The following is a 17,028-nucleotide window of genomic DNA, read 5'->3' on the forward strand; positions in this document are numbered from 1 at the left end:
ACGCACGGTGCATGCAATAGATATCATAATAAATGTGGCTTCATAAGTGCATTTACCTACAAACTACACATCAGTGTGACTGTTATGTAAATGCCGTTGTCTTTAGCAGCCTCTGAGAGGACTCGGCTGAGCACTGCAGGCTACGTACTCCTGCGCGTCTGGCTCTGACATCACCCGCTATGAAGTTACAGATATGGCAATGCCACTCTTTGAGACGGCTTAGTCTTCTTGAGACGGGCAGACTGCAGTCACCTCCGCCGTCATGTCGCTCAGCTGGTCGGCAAAAGACCACAAAAACGCAAATCAAGCCGCCGCGGCCGGACAGAAGCGATCGCGCAACGACGCCGGGAACAAAGTGACGGTGGTGCTCGGCGCGCAGTGGGGAGACGAGGGAAAGGGGAAAGTGGTCGATTTATTGGCGACCGAGGCTGACGTCGTCTGCAGATGTCAGGTAAATGTCGGGATCAGCCAAGCATCCACGGCGTTTGTGCAGTATTGGTGAATGCTTTTTTTTTTACTGTATAGATTCCTTACATCGCCACGGAATCACATACTGTTTGCTTGGTAGTGCGCAACAGGTGCGCAGAGAGAAAACACTTTACCTCTGTGATCTGGGGAATGCTTGGGAGACTTTTCATATTCATTAGGTGGGAAGGAGTTTTGCTGTTGCGACAAACTACTTTTTATTCATGCAGTTCGGTTTTGCAACTGTTCTCTCAAGGATTTAAATGATGAAACTGTGGATTTTTTATTTATTCATTTGGGTCGAATGAAATTTCAAAACATTTCTGTAATGTCAAATGTCATGAACCATGACCAACTATTACTGTACGCCTGCTGTCTGCAGCTGCTCTGACTGATGAACACTTATCACAGCAGCATAAAAAATGGATGTGAGACACATTAACATTCATAATCATAACAGCTCCAGACAGGTGAATTTCTGTCCACTTGCATAAGACACATAACACTCCAGAGGTCACTCCAGCACCAGGACGCGCCGAGAGACCTGCCAACAGTTGCTGTGTTGTACCACTGACAGAACTAGCACCCTGTGTTCTGAAGGCTTGAGAGCCCCACCCACCCGGCTGGAGAGGTCACATTCTCAGGCCGGCATGATATGTGAGAAGGCCAGGTCTTAGCTAGGGGGGCAGAGCGTGGTGGATCCACCAGCACCAGCCAAGTCTGTTAAAATAGGTGCTGGAAAAGCTCTGCGAATCCGGGAAGAGAGCGGCTTGTCACCGTCTCACGAAAATAAGATAAGACGTGTGCATGTGGCAGAATCCTCTGCGGGCGTCTCGGGTGTTTTAATGTTTCATGTTAAAACATTGGCAGTATAAACTCATAATAATCATAACCCCTTTATTTGGTTTATAGGGAGGCAACAATGCAGGACACACAGTGGTAGTGGATGGAAAGGAGTACGACTTCCACCTTCTCCCCAGCGGAATCATTAATACCAAAAGTGTATCACTCATTGGTAAAGATTTCAATCTTTAACTGCATTTGTAGAGACAGCAACACTCAGAGTCTGGCTGTTAACGCTTCCTTTGCTCTTTCAGGTAATGGAGTGGTCATTCATCTACCTGGTTTGTTTGAAGAAGGGGATAAAAATGAGAAGAAAGGTATTTTAACAAAAATAAATCTACAAAACCGGTGTAAATAAAAATGAATGTGTACTCACATGATTCAATTCCAATTCTCTAAACAGGTCTGAAAGGCTGGGAGAAGAGACTAATAGTCTCAGACAGAGCTCACATTGGTATGTGTATATGCAAATATATACGGCCGATATAAAGGTTTATATTTGTGTGATGGTAGACACTTACTGATTTGTCTCTCCACAGTGTTTGATTTCCACCAGGTTGTCGATGGCTTGCAGGAAACCGAAAGACAAGCACAAGAAGGAAAGAAGTAAGGGTTAGGGGAGGTCTATGGGGGCAGAATACGGTTCTTTTACCAAAAGATATAACAAAACGCTGCAAGCCATACATTTCTACTATCACTTTTTTTACATTACTTTCTTTTGCTTTTGTTTCTCAATAACAGCATTGGAACAACTAAGAAGGGGATTGGACCTGCATACTCCAGCAAGGCATCCCGCACTGGCCTACGTGTATGTGACCTCCTGGGTGACTTTAAGGACTTCTCATCTCGGTAGGAATCACCATTATTTTGAAAAATAACTCATGCAGAGTCACACACATCATGTGCTATGACTTTTTTTTAATCCTTCCAGATTCAAGAACCTTGTCCACCAGTATCAGTCCATGTATCCGTCCTTGACAGTTGACGTTGAGGACCAACTGAAGCAACTAAAGGTAGATCAAGGTGGCTGTATTTGGATGACACTTTCAACAACGAAACATGTATGTTTCCTTGTCCCGAGCAGGAATATGGCGAGAGATTGCGGCCAATGGTTAGAGACGGGGTCTATTACATGTACGAAGCTCTTCATGGACCTCCAAAGAAAATTCTGGTTGAAGGGGCCAATGCTGCTCTGCTCGACATTGACTTTGGTAGGGGCCGCATAGCTCTTGGAAACATGAAGTAGGCTTGTTTACTGGAAATTTTTTTATTGTAATAATGTACTAAATGTTCTCTTTAGGCACATATCCTTTTGTGACATCATCAAACTGCACCGTGGGAGGGGCGTGCACCGGTCTCGGCATCCCTCCACTGAACATTGGCGATGTGTTTGGCGTATCGAAGGCCTACACCACCAGGGTTGGAATTGGAGCCTTCCCCACAGAACAACTCAACGTGAGATTTGACTCCATTCAATTTTGCTTTTCTGACTCTCCCGGTCTACACAAGAGGCACATGACTTGTTACGTAACTCTCGCTGATATCCAACTTGACATACAGTTTGCAGTGCAGGGCAGAGGAGGGGAGGGGAGGGTATGTATTCTATCTGAGTGCAGCTGTCAAATTTTGTGAGAGACGGGCTCAAACGCTCTTTACCTCTTTTGCAGATCACATGTTCGGAGGGATAAATTTAGGGCCAGAGTCTGGGTTAAGGATATATTTACTGTGTGAGCCGGGGTTATGTTACATGTCACGGGAACTGGTCATAGGAACAAAGGTCAAAACATTAAAACTTTACTGCTCAGCCCATGTGATGTCTTATTGTACCCAGATGTGTACAACACGGATACTACATATTTTTGTATTTCTGTAGGAATGCCATCAATCGAGCAACGGTAAAGTTGTTTTTTTGTTTTTTTTCCACGTTTTTCCGCAGGCTGTAGGAGAGCTGCTGCAGACGAGGGGTCATGAGGTGGGTGTAACCACAGGAAGGAAGCGACGTTGCGGCTGGTTGGATCTTGTCATCGTCAAATACGCTCACATGATTAATGGCTTCACCGCGTGAGTGGTTAGAACCATTTATGCAAATTGTCAGGTGTTTTGGTTCAGGTTGTTGTGTTTGAATGATTCACCACATACACCAATCATTTGCTTTTCTGCCTCATCATCAACAGCATTGCTTTGACAAAACTCGACATTCTGGATGTGCTGGATGAAATTAAAGTTGGAGTTGCCTACAAACTCAATGGAAAAAGAATTCCTCATTTCCCAGGTAAATTAACAGAGTAAGCCACAGGATAAGTCTAACAAACCCTTCTGCTCGACTCGATGACCGTCAGGACTGATCTAATAACTGATTCAAAGTCTGGTACTGATTGGTGTCTTTTAATCGTAGCCAACATGGACGTTTTGCACAAAGTGGAGGTTGAGTACGAGACCTTCCCTGGTTGGAAGACAGACACGTCTGCAGCCAGGAAGTGGAATGACCTCCCAGCCAAGGCACAGAACTACATCCGCTTCATCGAGAACCACATTGGAGTTCCCAGTATGTTTGACACAAAATAACGAACTTGCATGTCTTAATTTTTACACAAGAACTGCTTGGTATTGAATAGGTTCACAGTGAATGAGTCCCAACATAAATTATCATGACATGTACCGACTTTGTCCATTTTTCTAATCTTTCTGTTTCTTTCTCTCTTTTTTAGTCAAGTGGGTCGGAGTTGGAAAGTCCAGAGAGTGCATGATCCAGATGTTCTAAATCTTTATTGATGGAAACACAGCTGGAGTGGCACAAAGTGGCATATTTTCTGCACCATTTTTAATCTCCTAATAATAAAGATCTTGGAGCAGTGTTGACTGTGTTTGTTTTGTTGCTGTCGATTATTTCATATTCTTTTATTGTCGCAGAACTGTTTAATCTCAAGTACGTAACGTGGGACATGAAGGCATCACAAAGTTGGAGCGAGTTGAAGAAATTCAAGCGCCAGTCACGTGACAGTAGACGGGGTCACCGGATTGGCTCCGGGCTACCACGTGACAATAAAAGATGTTCGTGATTGGCTCCTTCTTTCCTTCCTTGCCATTTTTCCCGCAACAAACAAGTGTGGGAGCCCTTAGCAGCACGGCGCAGCACTTTTAGCAACCAAAATGCCTAAACGAGCTTACCCTTTCCCGGAAACTTTCTCCTCCCAGTACAAAATACACATCGGGCAGCAGGAGCTGAACAACTATGGCGTGTTTGGGAGTAAATACAGGCAAGAAATATACGGTAAGTGCGGGTTTGTGGCTATTTCTTCTCCGTGCTGCCCTGTTTGCTAATGGTAGCTTAGTCCCCGCGCAGTTGTTTGTTGACTTAGCTTGTGGAGTAGTTTTTGGACACGGATATGTCCTCCTTACGCATAAAATTAAATGTCAAATGTGTCAAGCTTGGCTATTTTTGTAGTCAAAGTATACGCATAAAACTGTGTAGTACACGTGACCTGAGTAGTTTGGTATCTTGACATTTAACACTTCCGTACAAGATTTTCATCGATGAGAGCTACTGCTTCTAATACGCAACGGTGCAGTCAACTTGGCTTTAAAGCGCCGTAAGCATGAGCTTCCTGGGTACCCCGGGGCGCTCAGCTGAGCTTGTCACATCTAATTTCACTCATGAGTGGGTCTTTTTTTTTTAATTTTTTTAATTTTTTGTCCTCACAGAAAAGACAAAAAACCTACTCTTCAGCGGTGCAAAGGCCGTGGTGGGCAAAATATGGACCGGAGAGGAGAAGAGCTCAGAACCGCAGACCCCTGCACAAGTCGAGACATGCAGCCAAACACTGCTGAGAGGACAGACACTGATCGGACATGATGGGAGGCTGACAAAGACAAGTGCTGCACGAGGTGAGTCTGGACTGAGACAGTCGTGGAGTTAAATGAGTTGGCACATCCACTGTTGACGCACATGATCCGTTTAGATGTCTCCAACAACAAGACTATTATAAAGCTCAAGTTGCCACCTTTGTATCCCCCTCACCAACCAGCTCATTGTGACAGCCAGCCAGCCAGCCAGCCAGCCTCTCAGCCATTTGTTTCTTAACATCATCTTCAGGTTCTGGTGATACACTGGGGTTTGGCTTTACATGGACACTAGTATGCCAGTAATTATAATAGCCCCATTAACATAAAAATGTTTCATTTAAGTAAAACCATTACCAATCTGTTAAATAGGAACATATATCTTGTCAGATAAAATGTATTTAATGTTCATGTAAACAGTTAAGTTGGACTCTCTTATCAGGAGGACTTTTTTTTTTTTTTTTTCTAATCGGGCTGAAAAAACAAATATTGTCCATGTAAATGTAGCCAGTGAACTAGAAAACTTGAGCAAGATTGACTCTGCAAGAGTGAACAATGTCCGAACATGTGAAAACGGGGACGTTTAGTGGCTGATATTTGGAGTCAGTTTGAGCTGTGTCCATCACAATATGCCAATATGAAGGCGCTGGACCTCCACTGACCTTATATCCAAAGTAAATGGAGTCTTCATGAACGCATAACAGCTAACACATTTTATTAAACCTGAATAATAACAATTAAGCACGAGGTGTCATATTAAAACCAGTGACAAAGACCTGTGTCCATGTACATACATTGTGCCATGGCTTCTGTAGTGATCACATACAAGGATAGAATTTCATGCTAAGTCAATTGAATTTTCATCTAAAAATTAATGTCCAGCCAAACACAATATGGTCACATTACTTTTGTGGGAGATGGGAACCTTTTGGAGGTCTTTAAACTATTAGCTATTGCACATGTGTTATTAGATACTGAGGTAATTTCTCAGGTCATAGAAGAAACCTTTCTCCACTGCCGAAAGCAGATTAGTTCAGTTCAGAGTTTTCACCAGCAGATGTCAGTGTTGCCACAGGTTTGGTTGCGTAGTTTGGCCGCTTGTATGCTTTGGTCCAGTATATTGTATGGATGTGTCTTTTGTCTAGGTGCCCCAGTGGCTTCAACAGGCTGCTGTGTGTGTCAGAAGAACCAGGGGTCCAGGACACGATGCTCCCAGTGTGACCGTCAAGCCTGTTCCTCGTGTACCCGACAGTGTTCCAGCTGCTGCAGCCTCTGCTGCTCTGTCTGCACTATCATAGAGTAAGTCAGATTTTGAGTTCAGTTCACGAAGGTCTTCAGTGTACTAATGCACAGATATATTGAAAATCTGTGTCATTGTTAAAAAAGTTTTGTATTTCTGTTGATTTCTTGCTGAGAGCTTAAGCCGTCAATGTATTTACAGGTAATTGACAAAAGCTACATTATGCCTTCTTGGCAGCACTTCTTCTTCAACTCATGTTGGATTGAGGGCAAATTGGATGCCTATTGAAGTACAAAATGGTATTGCACAATTAACTAGGCCTAGCTAGTTAGCATGCTAACTTTAGTAGATATCTCTGCGGCACAATGCAAGGATGTGTTTGACATAACGTCAAAATATTTTCACATTAATTTCTGAATGTTTTCAACTTTCTTCCTCTGAGAGCCATTTTTTGTAGGTTTTTATTTTTTTTATTTTTTTTAATTTGAAACGAAGGGAAATACCTGAACTCACTCAACCCTGGACCTAGAATTTGAATGTATAGGAACCATGACATTTTCTATACAGTTACAGGCTGTTTTTTTTGTTTTTGTTTTTTCATCTCTAAATGTAGAACAAAGGAAGTTGAATGTTTACTTCGTATTTTGGGTTTCTTTAACACCATGTTTTGCAAATATAGCTCAAGTTCTACATCAGGTCGGTAGTTATTTATAGAGCTGGGTGTTCACTCTTCTGCATCCTTCTGCTCTCATGACAAAGCACCATAAAGAAAGATGCTTTGACTCATCTACGTAGTTGCCGTGAAGCGTCCGCTCACATGTCCGACCAGAATTACTTTCATTCCATGAGATGAGTTTCTGTATAATTATTGATAAATGTTGTCTTTGTTCCACAGTTACAGCGGGAGATACGACGAAACACTGTGCTGCAGCTGCTCGAAGTAAAGGAGGACCGAAGGAGGGATCAGGAGTTAAAGCTTGAACATATGAAGCTGCCTCTCATGAGATATTACTGAGACTGCATTTTATTCCTGTGTTTTTTATGTTACCCTGATGTTTCCTTGTGTCTGTGTATATATATGTATATCACTCTATTTGTAACTGAAATAAACTTGAACCATTTTCTATATAGATATTTAATCTCGTGACGTGATGTTGAATTAATTATTACTTGACCAAAAAATAAAAAAAAAGAAGTTACCTCTAAGGTGACCCAGCTATTTTGTGTCAAACATCAGCAGGTGGCAGCAAACTTCAAGGCTGAGGGATGAGTTCCTTTCAGACCGGGGCCCAGTCGCTGCTTTCTCAGCAGGGGAACGAATTTATCTCACTATGCTAAAGAGACGGAGAATGAACCTTTTAGTCAAAGTGTGTAGGGTTTGGGCAATGATAATGAAATTCCACGAGCTGACCTTGAGAATCTGCCATCAAATTTATTTATTAAAACAAGGAAGGACCCAGAGGTTGAACAGAACCAGACCTTAGCAGCAGACAATTTGGCTACAATTATCCCTGCTGGACACGACCTTGAGGTGTAGTCATCGCTTTCTCCTTGGCCGCTGCTTGTCACAGATGATGACTGCTTTCAGGGTCAGGTATTGTACACGGTGAGTAATTGTTCTCCGTGGCATAAGTCCCCCCCAAGAGCTGCTTTATAGAAATCAATCACATGACATGTTGTTATAGATATTAGCTTGGATGAGCGCGCTTCCTGGAGCGTACTGCAAATGCGCCCATGAGCTGTTGAGTCACATCCCCTCGCTCAGCGGGCCAGTTGTGGCTCCGGTCTTCGGGGAGCTCTTGCAGTTGGTGTGGCGAGGGGCACCGCTTGATTTCTGGCCGAGTGAGCAGACAGCTGCTGGCAAAGTGAGGCGTCGAGTTGTCTGCACATTTCTTGATCAGGCTTTAAGGAACTCCGAGATGGATATAGCATACTTGAAAGGAAGATGCCTAATTATTAAATAGCGAGTAAATGTCCACACCTGGGAGGCTGATGAATGAGTTTGCTGCATTGATCCTAAAAATAAAAAGGGCAATTGGACTTGTTTCACCACTCAGCCAAGAAGCTTATTCAGTTCTGGGCACCACCCACAGATGTTCAGAATAAAAAAGGAAAAAAGTGGTGGAACATCTTCAAGAAACCTCAACAAGTCCCGTTGCCTTTGCTTTTTGCATGTGCCATGACCTGGATGAGAATCTTCACAGACATTTGATCCAGTTTATTATTACAGATGTTACAGGCCTGGAACAGTCATTTGATAGAAATTTGTGAAGTATTTGGATGTTGGATTTAGTGATTTATCAAGAAAAAATGCAAAATATTTGCAATTTCCTGCTTCTTAAGATCACATTTTCGTGTGAGTTTAGACCGTTCGTAGCTGCCTCCTTTGTGTGTGTGAACATGCGACGGGGAATTTGGCATTTTTGTTTTGTACAGACACATCTTTATAGTTGTTTGCAAATTATGCAGATTCTAAGCCTCCACCACCCCCCCCACCCCTCTATCCTAACTCCTTAGTAATGTGATGACTTTATGTACCTTCAAAACAAGACAGTGCAGCTGTTAGGGTTTTCAGCACATCCCCGTCCGTGACACCCAAAGGGCAAAAGGGTCACAGCGTGCCATCCCCCCGCCAAGACCGATCCTGCTCTATTCCTTGGCTCGCGTATGCGCGGGGCTGGGTGTGTGCGAGGGGAAGGGGGCCCGGCGATCACCCACAGCGCCGCAGACAGGACCAACTGCAGTCGGCCAGCGGGGGCACGTGGCTTTGTCTTTCGCCCCATTCTTTTGGGGACCAGCTGTGGTCTGAGTGTGGGCCAAACGTCAAGCCCAGTGATGCTGCTGCTATAAATATGCGTCAACGAGTGTGAGTAAGTGACAGCTGTACAGTGGACCAAGGACACGCTGTCTTGGCACTGTCGGGGCGAGCCTGTCCAAAAAAGGCTGTGTGAGAGTTGATATGTATTAGTGCACTTGCAGCAATTGATGTGTGGCATACGCAACTCCAGTGTAGGTTGTAGGGTGGGATTAAGAAGTGTCAGTGTAGTCTTACAACTTGGTCACGTTATTTTATTGTTAAATGTGATTCCGGTTTTCTGAAAGTCAAAAGGAATGCTCCTCCAACATTAAGTGCATGATATGCATGTGTGATAATATGGAGAGAGAGAGAGAGAGAAAAACAAAACTCCTCATGCATGTGTGTGCGTGTACACAAGCGCATGTGTGTCTTGTGTTTGTGTGCCCTTTTCAAGTGTGACCACCTGTCTTTTGTTAAGAAATAAATAAATAAACACGGGCCACACCAGCTGTCCCTGGCAGTCCGTCCCTTCAGAGGTCAAGGGCTCCCACCGCTGGCCTTGTTGAGGCGGTGGACACTTACAACTTTCCTCTCAACTTTGTCTTAGCACCTCTAAACGCCGCGCGAGAACTCTGAAGGAGCCGGGCTCTGAGCCCCGCAGAGGAATGTTTTATTACACCATCGAGTTACGCAGCACATATCCCGGCTCGTCACCCTGCAGCTAAGCCTTATCACATGGCGTCTACTTTCCATGTGAAGGTTTGGGTCAATAAGAAACACTCACACGCTCACACCAGCTACTTTAAGCCCTGGATCCCGTTGGGCAGATGTGAGATGTTGGTGCCAGCGAGCGCTCTGAGGCCTGCTGCTGTGGATGTTTACAGTGCGAGGTGGCCGCAGCATTGCGGAGGGCCCTTATTTACTGTGAGCTGGCCGGGGCTGCTCGGGGTGTTTATGAATGATCTTGGGAGGACATTGTTTTCTTTATGTCGGAGCTGCCTGGCTAGCGCCGCTGTGTCGTCTGTTTGTGCATAAAGTACGTGCTGGGGAGCCGGGCCAGACAATAGCCTGGCTGAGCTACTACCCACGCACACAATAGAGTGGTGGGATGAGGTTTGGGGCCGTGGTTTTGGGGGCTGCGGGGGGTGGAGGTGGGGGCAGGATAGATGGGGGGCAGGGGCAGTTGGATGCGGCCCTTGTCTATATGGCGTTCCCAGAACGGGTGAGCTGGGATTTGGGGGGAGGGTGGTGGGAACCCGAGCACATCCCTATTGGGATCACGTAGCAGAGCAGCTGGATTTCTTTCATGGTGCAGCAGGGAAATAATTAAAAGTCCTCGCTATTGAAAATGTCCAGTGAATTGGCATGAAGTTCCTCCATTAGACATTTGGTATTTGTTTACACACAAATAGCCTGCGTGGTTTAGTGTGTCGCAGCAGATACAATCAGGCTGAAGTAATAATTACATGACTGACTCAACTGGCTTTTTTTTTTCTGCTTTGGTGCGTACTGGCAACAGGTCAGGAACAATGGGAGCCCATCTTGAAATTGCTCCGTCCTTGAGCTCAGTTTATGGTTTCAGAGGGATAGGGCCTGTAAGACCTGCAGTATTATCACATTCTGTTGTCTGTGTACACATTGCAGCGCTGCCCACACACACATTGTCTGTCTGTCTGTCTGCCCTGCTGTTGCTGTTGCTGCTGCTGCTGTGTCAGACAAGGGCTCCTCTATAACATCCTCAGGTTGTTAGTGTCAAAGCCTGCTTTGATTTTTCTCATTAAAAAGCTCATCTGGTGCCGACGGGCTGTGATGCCGGTGTGTAGGTGCTTAAAAGGAATGAATGAACGCCACACAAATGGAGAAAGTTGTTCCATTTAATTCTATGTATAATCTTAATAAAGACCTAAATCAAGATTGTCACATTTCCACAGCACACGCACACAAGCACACTCCGAAAGCGCAAACAAAGAAAATGCACATACAGTTATAGATCAAGGTGAATTGCCTCAATTTCTAAGCAATGTCAATTCTGCATAAAGATTGTCCTCTAATCTCTACACCACTAACACTGAAGCAGTTGATTACTATAAAATATACTTTTCTCATTAAAAAATTATATTAAATTCTAATGGCACTTCTACAAATTCTATTAAAAAGATTCTCGTTTGACATTTAGATTACATTACGTTGTTGTTTTTTTTTGTTGTTTTTTTTGTACCAAATTAAAACTGAGACAGTCAAATGTTGCACAAGAAGCATATGCAGTAATAAATATTTTCTCATGATTATACACAATTTCACAGTTGTAACCTGCAGAGGACAAAAATTCCAGTTGTTTTTTTTTGTTTTTTTTAAAAAAGAAAGAAAAAATCATACAGCATGAGTTAGGCAAATGTCGCCCTCCGTGGAGAGTAGCACTGTTTCAAGTCAACAATCAAAATCTCAGTGTTTCACATTCAACAGTGACATTACAAAAGGAACAGATTGTTAGTTCCCGAAACGCACGCACACACACAAAAAAGAAATAAAATGCTTTACTTCAGTTTAACACATCCAAAACAAATTTATTCACATGAATTTCAAAACGTAAGCTCTCGCAAAGCAGCTCTGGTAAATGGAATTTATTTCTTTTATTTTAGTTTTACTTTGATATGACTTTACAAAAAAAAAAAAAAAAAAGGTGAATATCACCGCGGGATGCCGCCGCAGTCGAGGGCGAAAACGTACACGTATAGAAAAAGGGCGTCTCCAGATGCAACACCTACTCGTGTGTCTACAAGGCACATGTGGTGACCATCCTGGAGGTATAAATAAAGACCGCAAACGATACGAAGACATTTTTCCTTTACACGTCGTTAGTTTTTCCTACCTCTGTGCACATGTACGTTAGAGAATTGATCAGTTTTAAACCTGTAAAAATGTGCTGAGACAGTGACAAAAAAAAAAAAAAAAATCTACATTCCTGCATATTCTGATTGAAGAATACAGTGTTAGCACTACGACTAAGTGATTCAACTGCCGGGGCACGCGAAAAACAGGTAGTGTATTTTGCCGGACCCGGTGCCGACTTCTAGGGGTCAGGGAGCAAAAATGAAAACAGATTGCAGCGATTCTGAGAGGAATCCTTTCAGCGACTTCCAGAAGAAGAAAAGAAAATGCTCACAAACGAGTGCAAACTCACACGTGAATTCATCTCATGTCCTGAAAGAAGTGATTAACATTACAAAAAAAAGACAACAACAAAGAAAGAAAGAAAAAAAAAAAACACCTTTCTATCATGTCAGCTGCCAGATATATTATTGTCAATCTCAACATTTTCTTTTCTAAATCTAGCTCTTGGAAAACATCCAAGAGTAATTAGGATATTCTCTTGATAGAGATGCAACCAGATCACGGTAATGCAGAGGGAACAATGGAGCGTTTATCTACTGCGTGCCGAGATGGGGAGGGGGGGAGTGTGCTTTGATGCCTCCGAACAATCCACCTGTTTACAGTCTCCTTGGTCTCCCTTTGCTAAATACATTTCTCACATTCCAATGGCTCCATTCAATACAGGAAAGTGCAAAGAGAGACTTGAACTGCCTTTTTCTCCCCACAGCTAGGAGAGAGAGATACACAATGATCCCTTGAGAACTACCTGGGACTCGGCTGGGGCGCGGAGCTTGGGGGGTGGGGGGTGACAATGCCTGTATTGTCTCATTTCTATAGGTAGCCGGTGTCGTATCAGAGTGGCTGCGCTCGTGAACAACTGTTTCCTCTGGCAGAACAGCGGTCGGAGCTGTATTAACTGCTCAGATCTGTAGTGAGGCGGAGTCCAGTGAGAGTCTTGAATATGGAAAAGGAAACAAACTCGCCGGGGGAAGACGTGACACCGAGAGGCCGGGGCCGCGACAAGACGCCCCCGGCCCTCTCCACCTTGTGTGTGTTGTAACACGGAAAACGAACCTTTTTGATAAATATAATATATATTTACATTAAATATACACATAGTAAGAAATAGCAGCCTAAACAATAGTGTTGAAACTATACGCATGCTAAAAACAAGTGCTTCTCTATGTTCCATGTGACCAATCTTGAACAGAGATTTCTACACAATATATTAAAAATTACAGTAACTCGATTTGCACAGAGAAAAAAAATGGACAGCCCCAATACCAGTTAATGAGTACCAAGATCGCTAGGCAAGACGCGGCGCCTTTCAAGCTTATAGAAGAAACTACACCTACGGTAAACCCTGAACCAAGTCAAACTAATAAATAATTTCTGATCAAGTCTTCTCAGGACAGATTAGACAAATATCATGAACTTTTTAGTGCTGCGCCCCCTGGTGAGAAGCTAAACGTAGCATGTAGGGATCCGTCTCCCGCCTCCTTCAAGGGCAGCGCCACTAAAACGTCATCAGTAGTCACTTACACACATACAGTGATGTGAAAAGGTAAATTCAAAAGAGAGAAAAGTCAGTAGGTTGAGCAGAACGGTTCGTTGAAGAAACAGAACAACAGACAAACGTGCCTCCCGATGTCCCCGCCTCTGCCTGCTGAGGCTTTGTCCTAAACACTGTCTTTATGCCATACCAGGAAATAACAAGGCAGTTCTCTGGTGACTAACGTCTCTAAACTGACGATTTAATTGAAAATAGCTTCATTTACATGTTTTTTTTTTTTAATTACATTCTTGTAAATTATTAAATTAAGGACACTCGTGGATCGATTTCCAGAGTATACCTCTGCTACTACCTGGTATGTGGAGTGTAATCCGGATCTTTTTTCCAGATCCAGATTTTTTTTTCTTTTTTTCTTTTTTTTAAAGGCCTGAAAAGTTACTAAACAAAAAGGCATGGCAATAATTCTCATTCTCGTTTTAGTAAGTACACTAGGTGAAGAAGTTCAGTAGGCACCAGTGTTAGCTTTTAACTACTCTCCATCCTGCCTCTGACTCCACTTCTCTCCAAGTAGCATATTAGAAGGCCGATCCATCAATGTGTGCTCACTCACATTAGCAATTAACGAGCTGGGAACTCGACCTAAGGCAAAAAGAAAGAAAGAAAGAAAGGAAGAAAGAAAGAAATGTGGTAATATGATGGTCTGCTTCTTATTACAAAACATAAAAACTTCATGTCAACCAAACAAAAATTCTACTTCCATAATCCAGTAGTCAGACTTCATTACATTTGCTGCCTTAATATAGTTTACTTGTTAAGGACTACAAAAATCCCTCAAAATAAATAATAATAATAATTATAATTATGTAGGTGTTAAAAAAAAAATCATATATTGCTACTCATGGACGGTTCTGATCTCCCACGTGCACAGATAAAGTCTCACTGTCTCTCTCTCTGACGATTGTATTAACGTTTGTTAGCATTTAGCTATAGGGTATGAACATAGGATGCTATTTTTTTTTCTTTTTCATCTTTTCAGCTAGTCCTCAAATAAAATGCAGCAGACCGACAAGAACAGGACTGAAACAAACAAGTGCATCGTCTGATTTGTTCACCGTTGTCGACACGGCTCCAGCTAGAGCTTCAACGCAGCGCACGGGTCGACTTCAGCGCCCTGCGCATCTCCAGCTGACTGCCTCCGACCGCCGTCGTCTATGCCTATGACCCAGTCCAGCACCGAAGAACAGCTCCAGTTTTAAAGTTGCTACATGTTTCACTTGAGAAATGCCACATGGGGTAGAATCCAAAAGATATGTCTCCGACAAACTGCCAACATGTGTGTACTAATGGGAAAATGGTTCAGTAGTGGGGTTCAGTGTGTGAAAAGACATCCTGTCTTATGTCATGGCACTGGTGAGAGGTGTTTTATCCAATGGAGAGAGTCTTGACAAGGCCACAGTGAAACTTCCTGATGTGGCGGTAGAGGTCCCCGGACTGAGTGAAGCGCCGCTCACACCACTTACAGGCGTGAGGCTTCTCCCGTGTGTGAACCACAGCGTGCCGGCTCAAGTTATGGGAGTACTGGAAGCTCTTGCCACACTGGCCACAGGTGTATGGCTTTTCGCCAGAGTGTGTGCGCTCGTGGCGCTTAAGGGTGTACATGCAAGAGAAGGTCTTGTTGCACTGCATGCAGGTGGGGACCGAGCCGTCGGGGGACAGCTTGGAGCGAGGGCCGTCCTTCTCGCGGAAGTGTGAGCTGAGGTGCAGCTGCAGCACATGGGGGCTGGGGAAGACTTTACTGCAGAGGGGACACACACACACCTGTTGCCCCGGGGGCAGGAGCACCCCGCTGGAGGTGGAGATGTCTGAAGAGGCCAAGTCGTCCTCTTCCTCCTCCTCGCTGTCCCCCAGCAGCCTACCCCTCCCGTCCACCTCCCTGCCTGTGGCGCCCTCCCTCCCTCTGCAGGCCTCCCCCTCCTCGTCCATCAGGTCCTCCTCCTGGGAGAGCAGGGCGGCTGCGGAGCCGTTGTTGCCTGGGAAGAGGGCAGCGAACCCTGTCACCACTGAGCTCCTGGCACTATTCCCAAAGCGCTGGCTCTCAGGGCTCATCGGCTCACTGTCCTCCTGCTCTGACAGCAAGTCGTGTTCGTCTTTAACAAGTGGCTCAGTGCCCTGCTGCTGGCTGTCGAGGGCCAGCTGTCCCGAGACGTAGGAGGGGTGTAAGGGATCTCTGCTAGACAGAGGCTTGAAAGACAAATCCAGTGCACAGTCCATGTCATCTGAAGCCCGGGACCTCTGGGACAGTGATACGGTGGAACTACTGACATCAGCTTTTGTTTTTCCAGCTGTTTGGATGCAGGGCTCGGCCTCTGCTGACACATAATTGACACCTACAAGGTCCGGGGACCTGCCGGAGTGACCGTTCGCCTTCTGCCTGCTCTGTGTAGACCTATCACAATCTGTGACAGCCAGCCTGACTTCACTGTTGTCCATGTCAAACTCCTCTGCTGGGGGGGCCCTGTGAAGCCCCTGAGACTGCGTCTGGAGCTGTCTCCGAATGAGCTGCTTACTGTGCAGCTCCCCATCTGAGGAATTCTCCCTGTCCAAACAGCTGAGTCCCAAGCCCTCTCCCATCTTTTCATCCAGCGGGGAAAGTTCTTTATCTTTGAGCCTGCCTTTGCACACTTTCACTATATCATACATGTGGAGGTAACTGGCTGCTGCTAGGACATCCTCCACCGGCAGAGTGCTGAATTCCAACTTCCCCTCATACATAAATTCAAGGAGCAGACTGAAAGCCGGGGCTGTCACAATGTCACTGTTCAGATGCACAACGTCCCTTTTGTCTAGCTGGTCCCTGTAGAAGAGATGGAAGTACATGCTGCAGGAGGCCAGCACGGCTCTGTGCGCTTTGAATCGAGCCTCCCCGACAAGAACAGTGCAGTCACAGAGGAAACCTTGGTGACGCTGCTGACTCAGACACTGCAGCAACTGGCGGCTATGGTCTGGGAACTCCATTCTTCCTTCATAACCTGACGAAAAACAGGAAAAACAGGATACTGGATAAACGAAATGAGGCAGTTTAGAGGGCACCGCGGAGCCGCCGTCGCGTATCAGACGCGAACGCGAAGTGGGCAAAAGCAGAGAAAAATAAAAAATGTCAGCAATAACTTGAGCCAAATTGCGCAAAGGATTTAAAAGTATCACCAAACACCCAATACCCTACATACAATGATAAAAAAAAACACACATCCATAATAATCGTTTAGAAGTTCAAACTTAATTGAGGAATATTTAAAACATTAACTTTATCCAACTTCAGAGGACAAATTAAATCCTCTCCAGTGGTGCAGGATACGCTGCGCTCACCCACCCATGTCTCTCACGCCTGTAAGCGGATCCACTCTCGAAATGATCCAAAGTATTCCGGTCCGTATAGTAGTCAGCCTACTTTCTTTCTTT

General features: G+C 44.6%; 3 protein-coding genes across 3 annotated transcripts; 2 read left to right on the top strand and 1 right to left on the bottom strand.

Annotated features, from left to right (window-relative positions):
* The first annotated feature begins 1 nt into the window (after position 1).
* adss1 (adenylosuccinate synthase 1) lies at positions 2-4,158 on the top strand. The gene is made up of 13 exons (XM_084569449.1): positions 2-451; positions 1,378-1,480; positions 1,563-1,625; positions 1,712-1,762; positions 1,848-1,914; positions 2,050-2,157; positions 2,240-2,321; positions 2,393-2,519; positions 2,609-2,763; positions 3,245-3,369; positions 3,483-3,580; positions 3,704-3,853; positions 4,017-4,158. The coding sequence occupies exons 1-13, from the start codon at positions 263-265 to the stop codon at positions 4,067-4,069; spliced, it is 1,371 nt and encodes a 456-aa protein (XP_084425575.1). The 5' UTR covers positions 2-262; the 3' UTR covers positions 4,070-4,158.
* A 237-nt stretch (positions 4,159-4,395) lies between these two features.
* Positions 4,396-7,522, top strand: siva1 (SIVA1, apoptosis-inducing factor). Its single transcript, XM_084568773.1, has 4 exons — positions 4,396-4,579; positions 5,011-5,193; positions 6,294-6,447; positions 7,284-7,522. Exons 1-4 carry the CDS (start codon positions 4,459-4,461, stop codon positions 7,330-7,332), a joined length of 507 nt encoding a protein of 168 aa, XP_084424899.1. The 5' UTR covers positions 4,396-4,458; the 3' UTR covers positions 7,333-7,522.
* Positions 7,523-12,985: 5,463 nt separating this feature from the next.
* Positions 12,986-16,593, bottom strand: zbtb42 (zinc finger and BTB domain containing 42). Its single transcript, XM_084568423.1, has one exon. The coding sequence runs from the start codon at positions 16,582-16,584 to the stop codon at positions 14,992-14,994; it is 1,593 nt and encodes a 530-aa protein (XP_084424549.1). The 5' UTR covers positions 16,585-16,593; the 3' UTR covers positions 12,986-14,991.
* Positions 16,594-17,028: the final 435 nt, after the last annotated feature.

The sequence above is a fragment of the Chelon labrosus genome, assembly GCF_963514085.1.
Source record: "Chelon labrosus genome assembly, chromosome: 20".
Taxonomy (NCBI): Eukaryota; Metazoa; Chordata; class Actinopteri; order Mugiliformes; family Mugilidae; genus Chelon; species Chelon labrosus.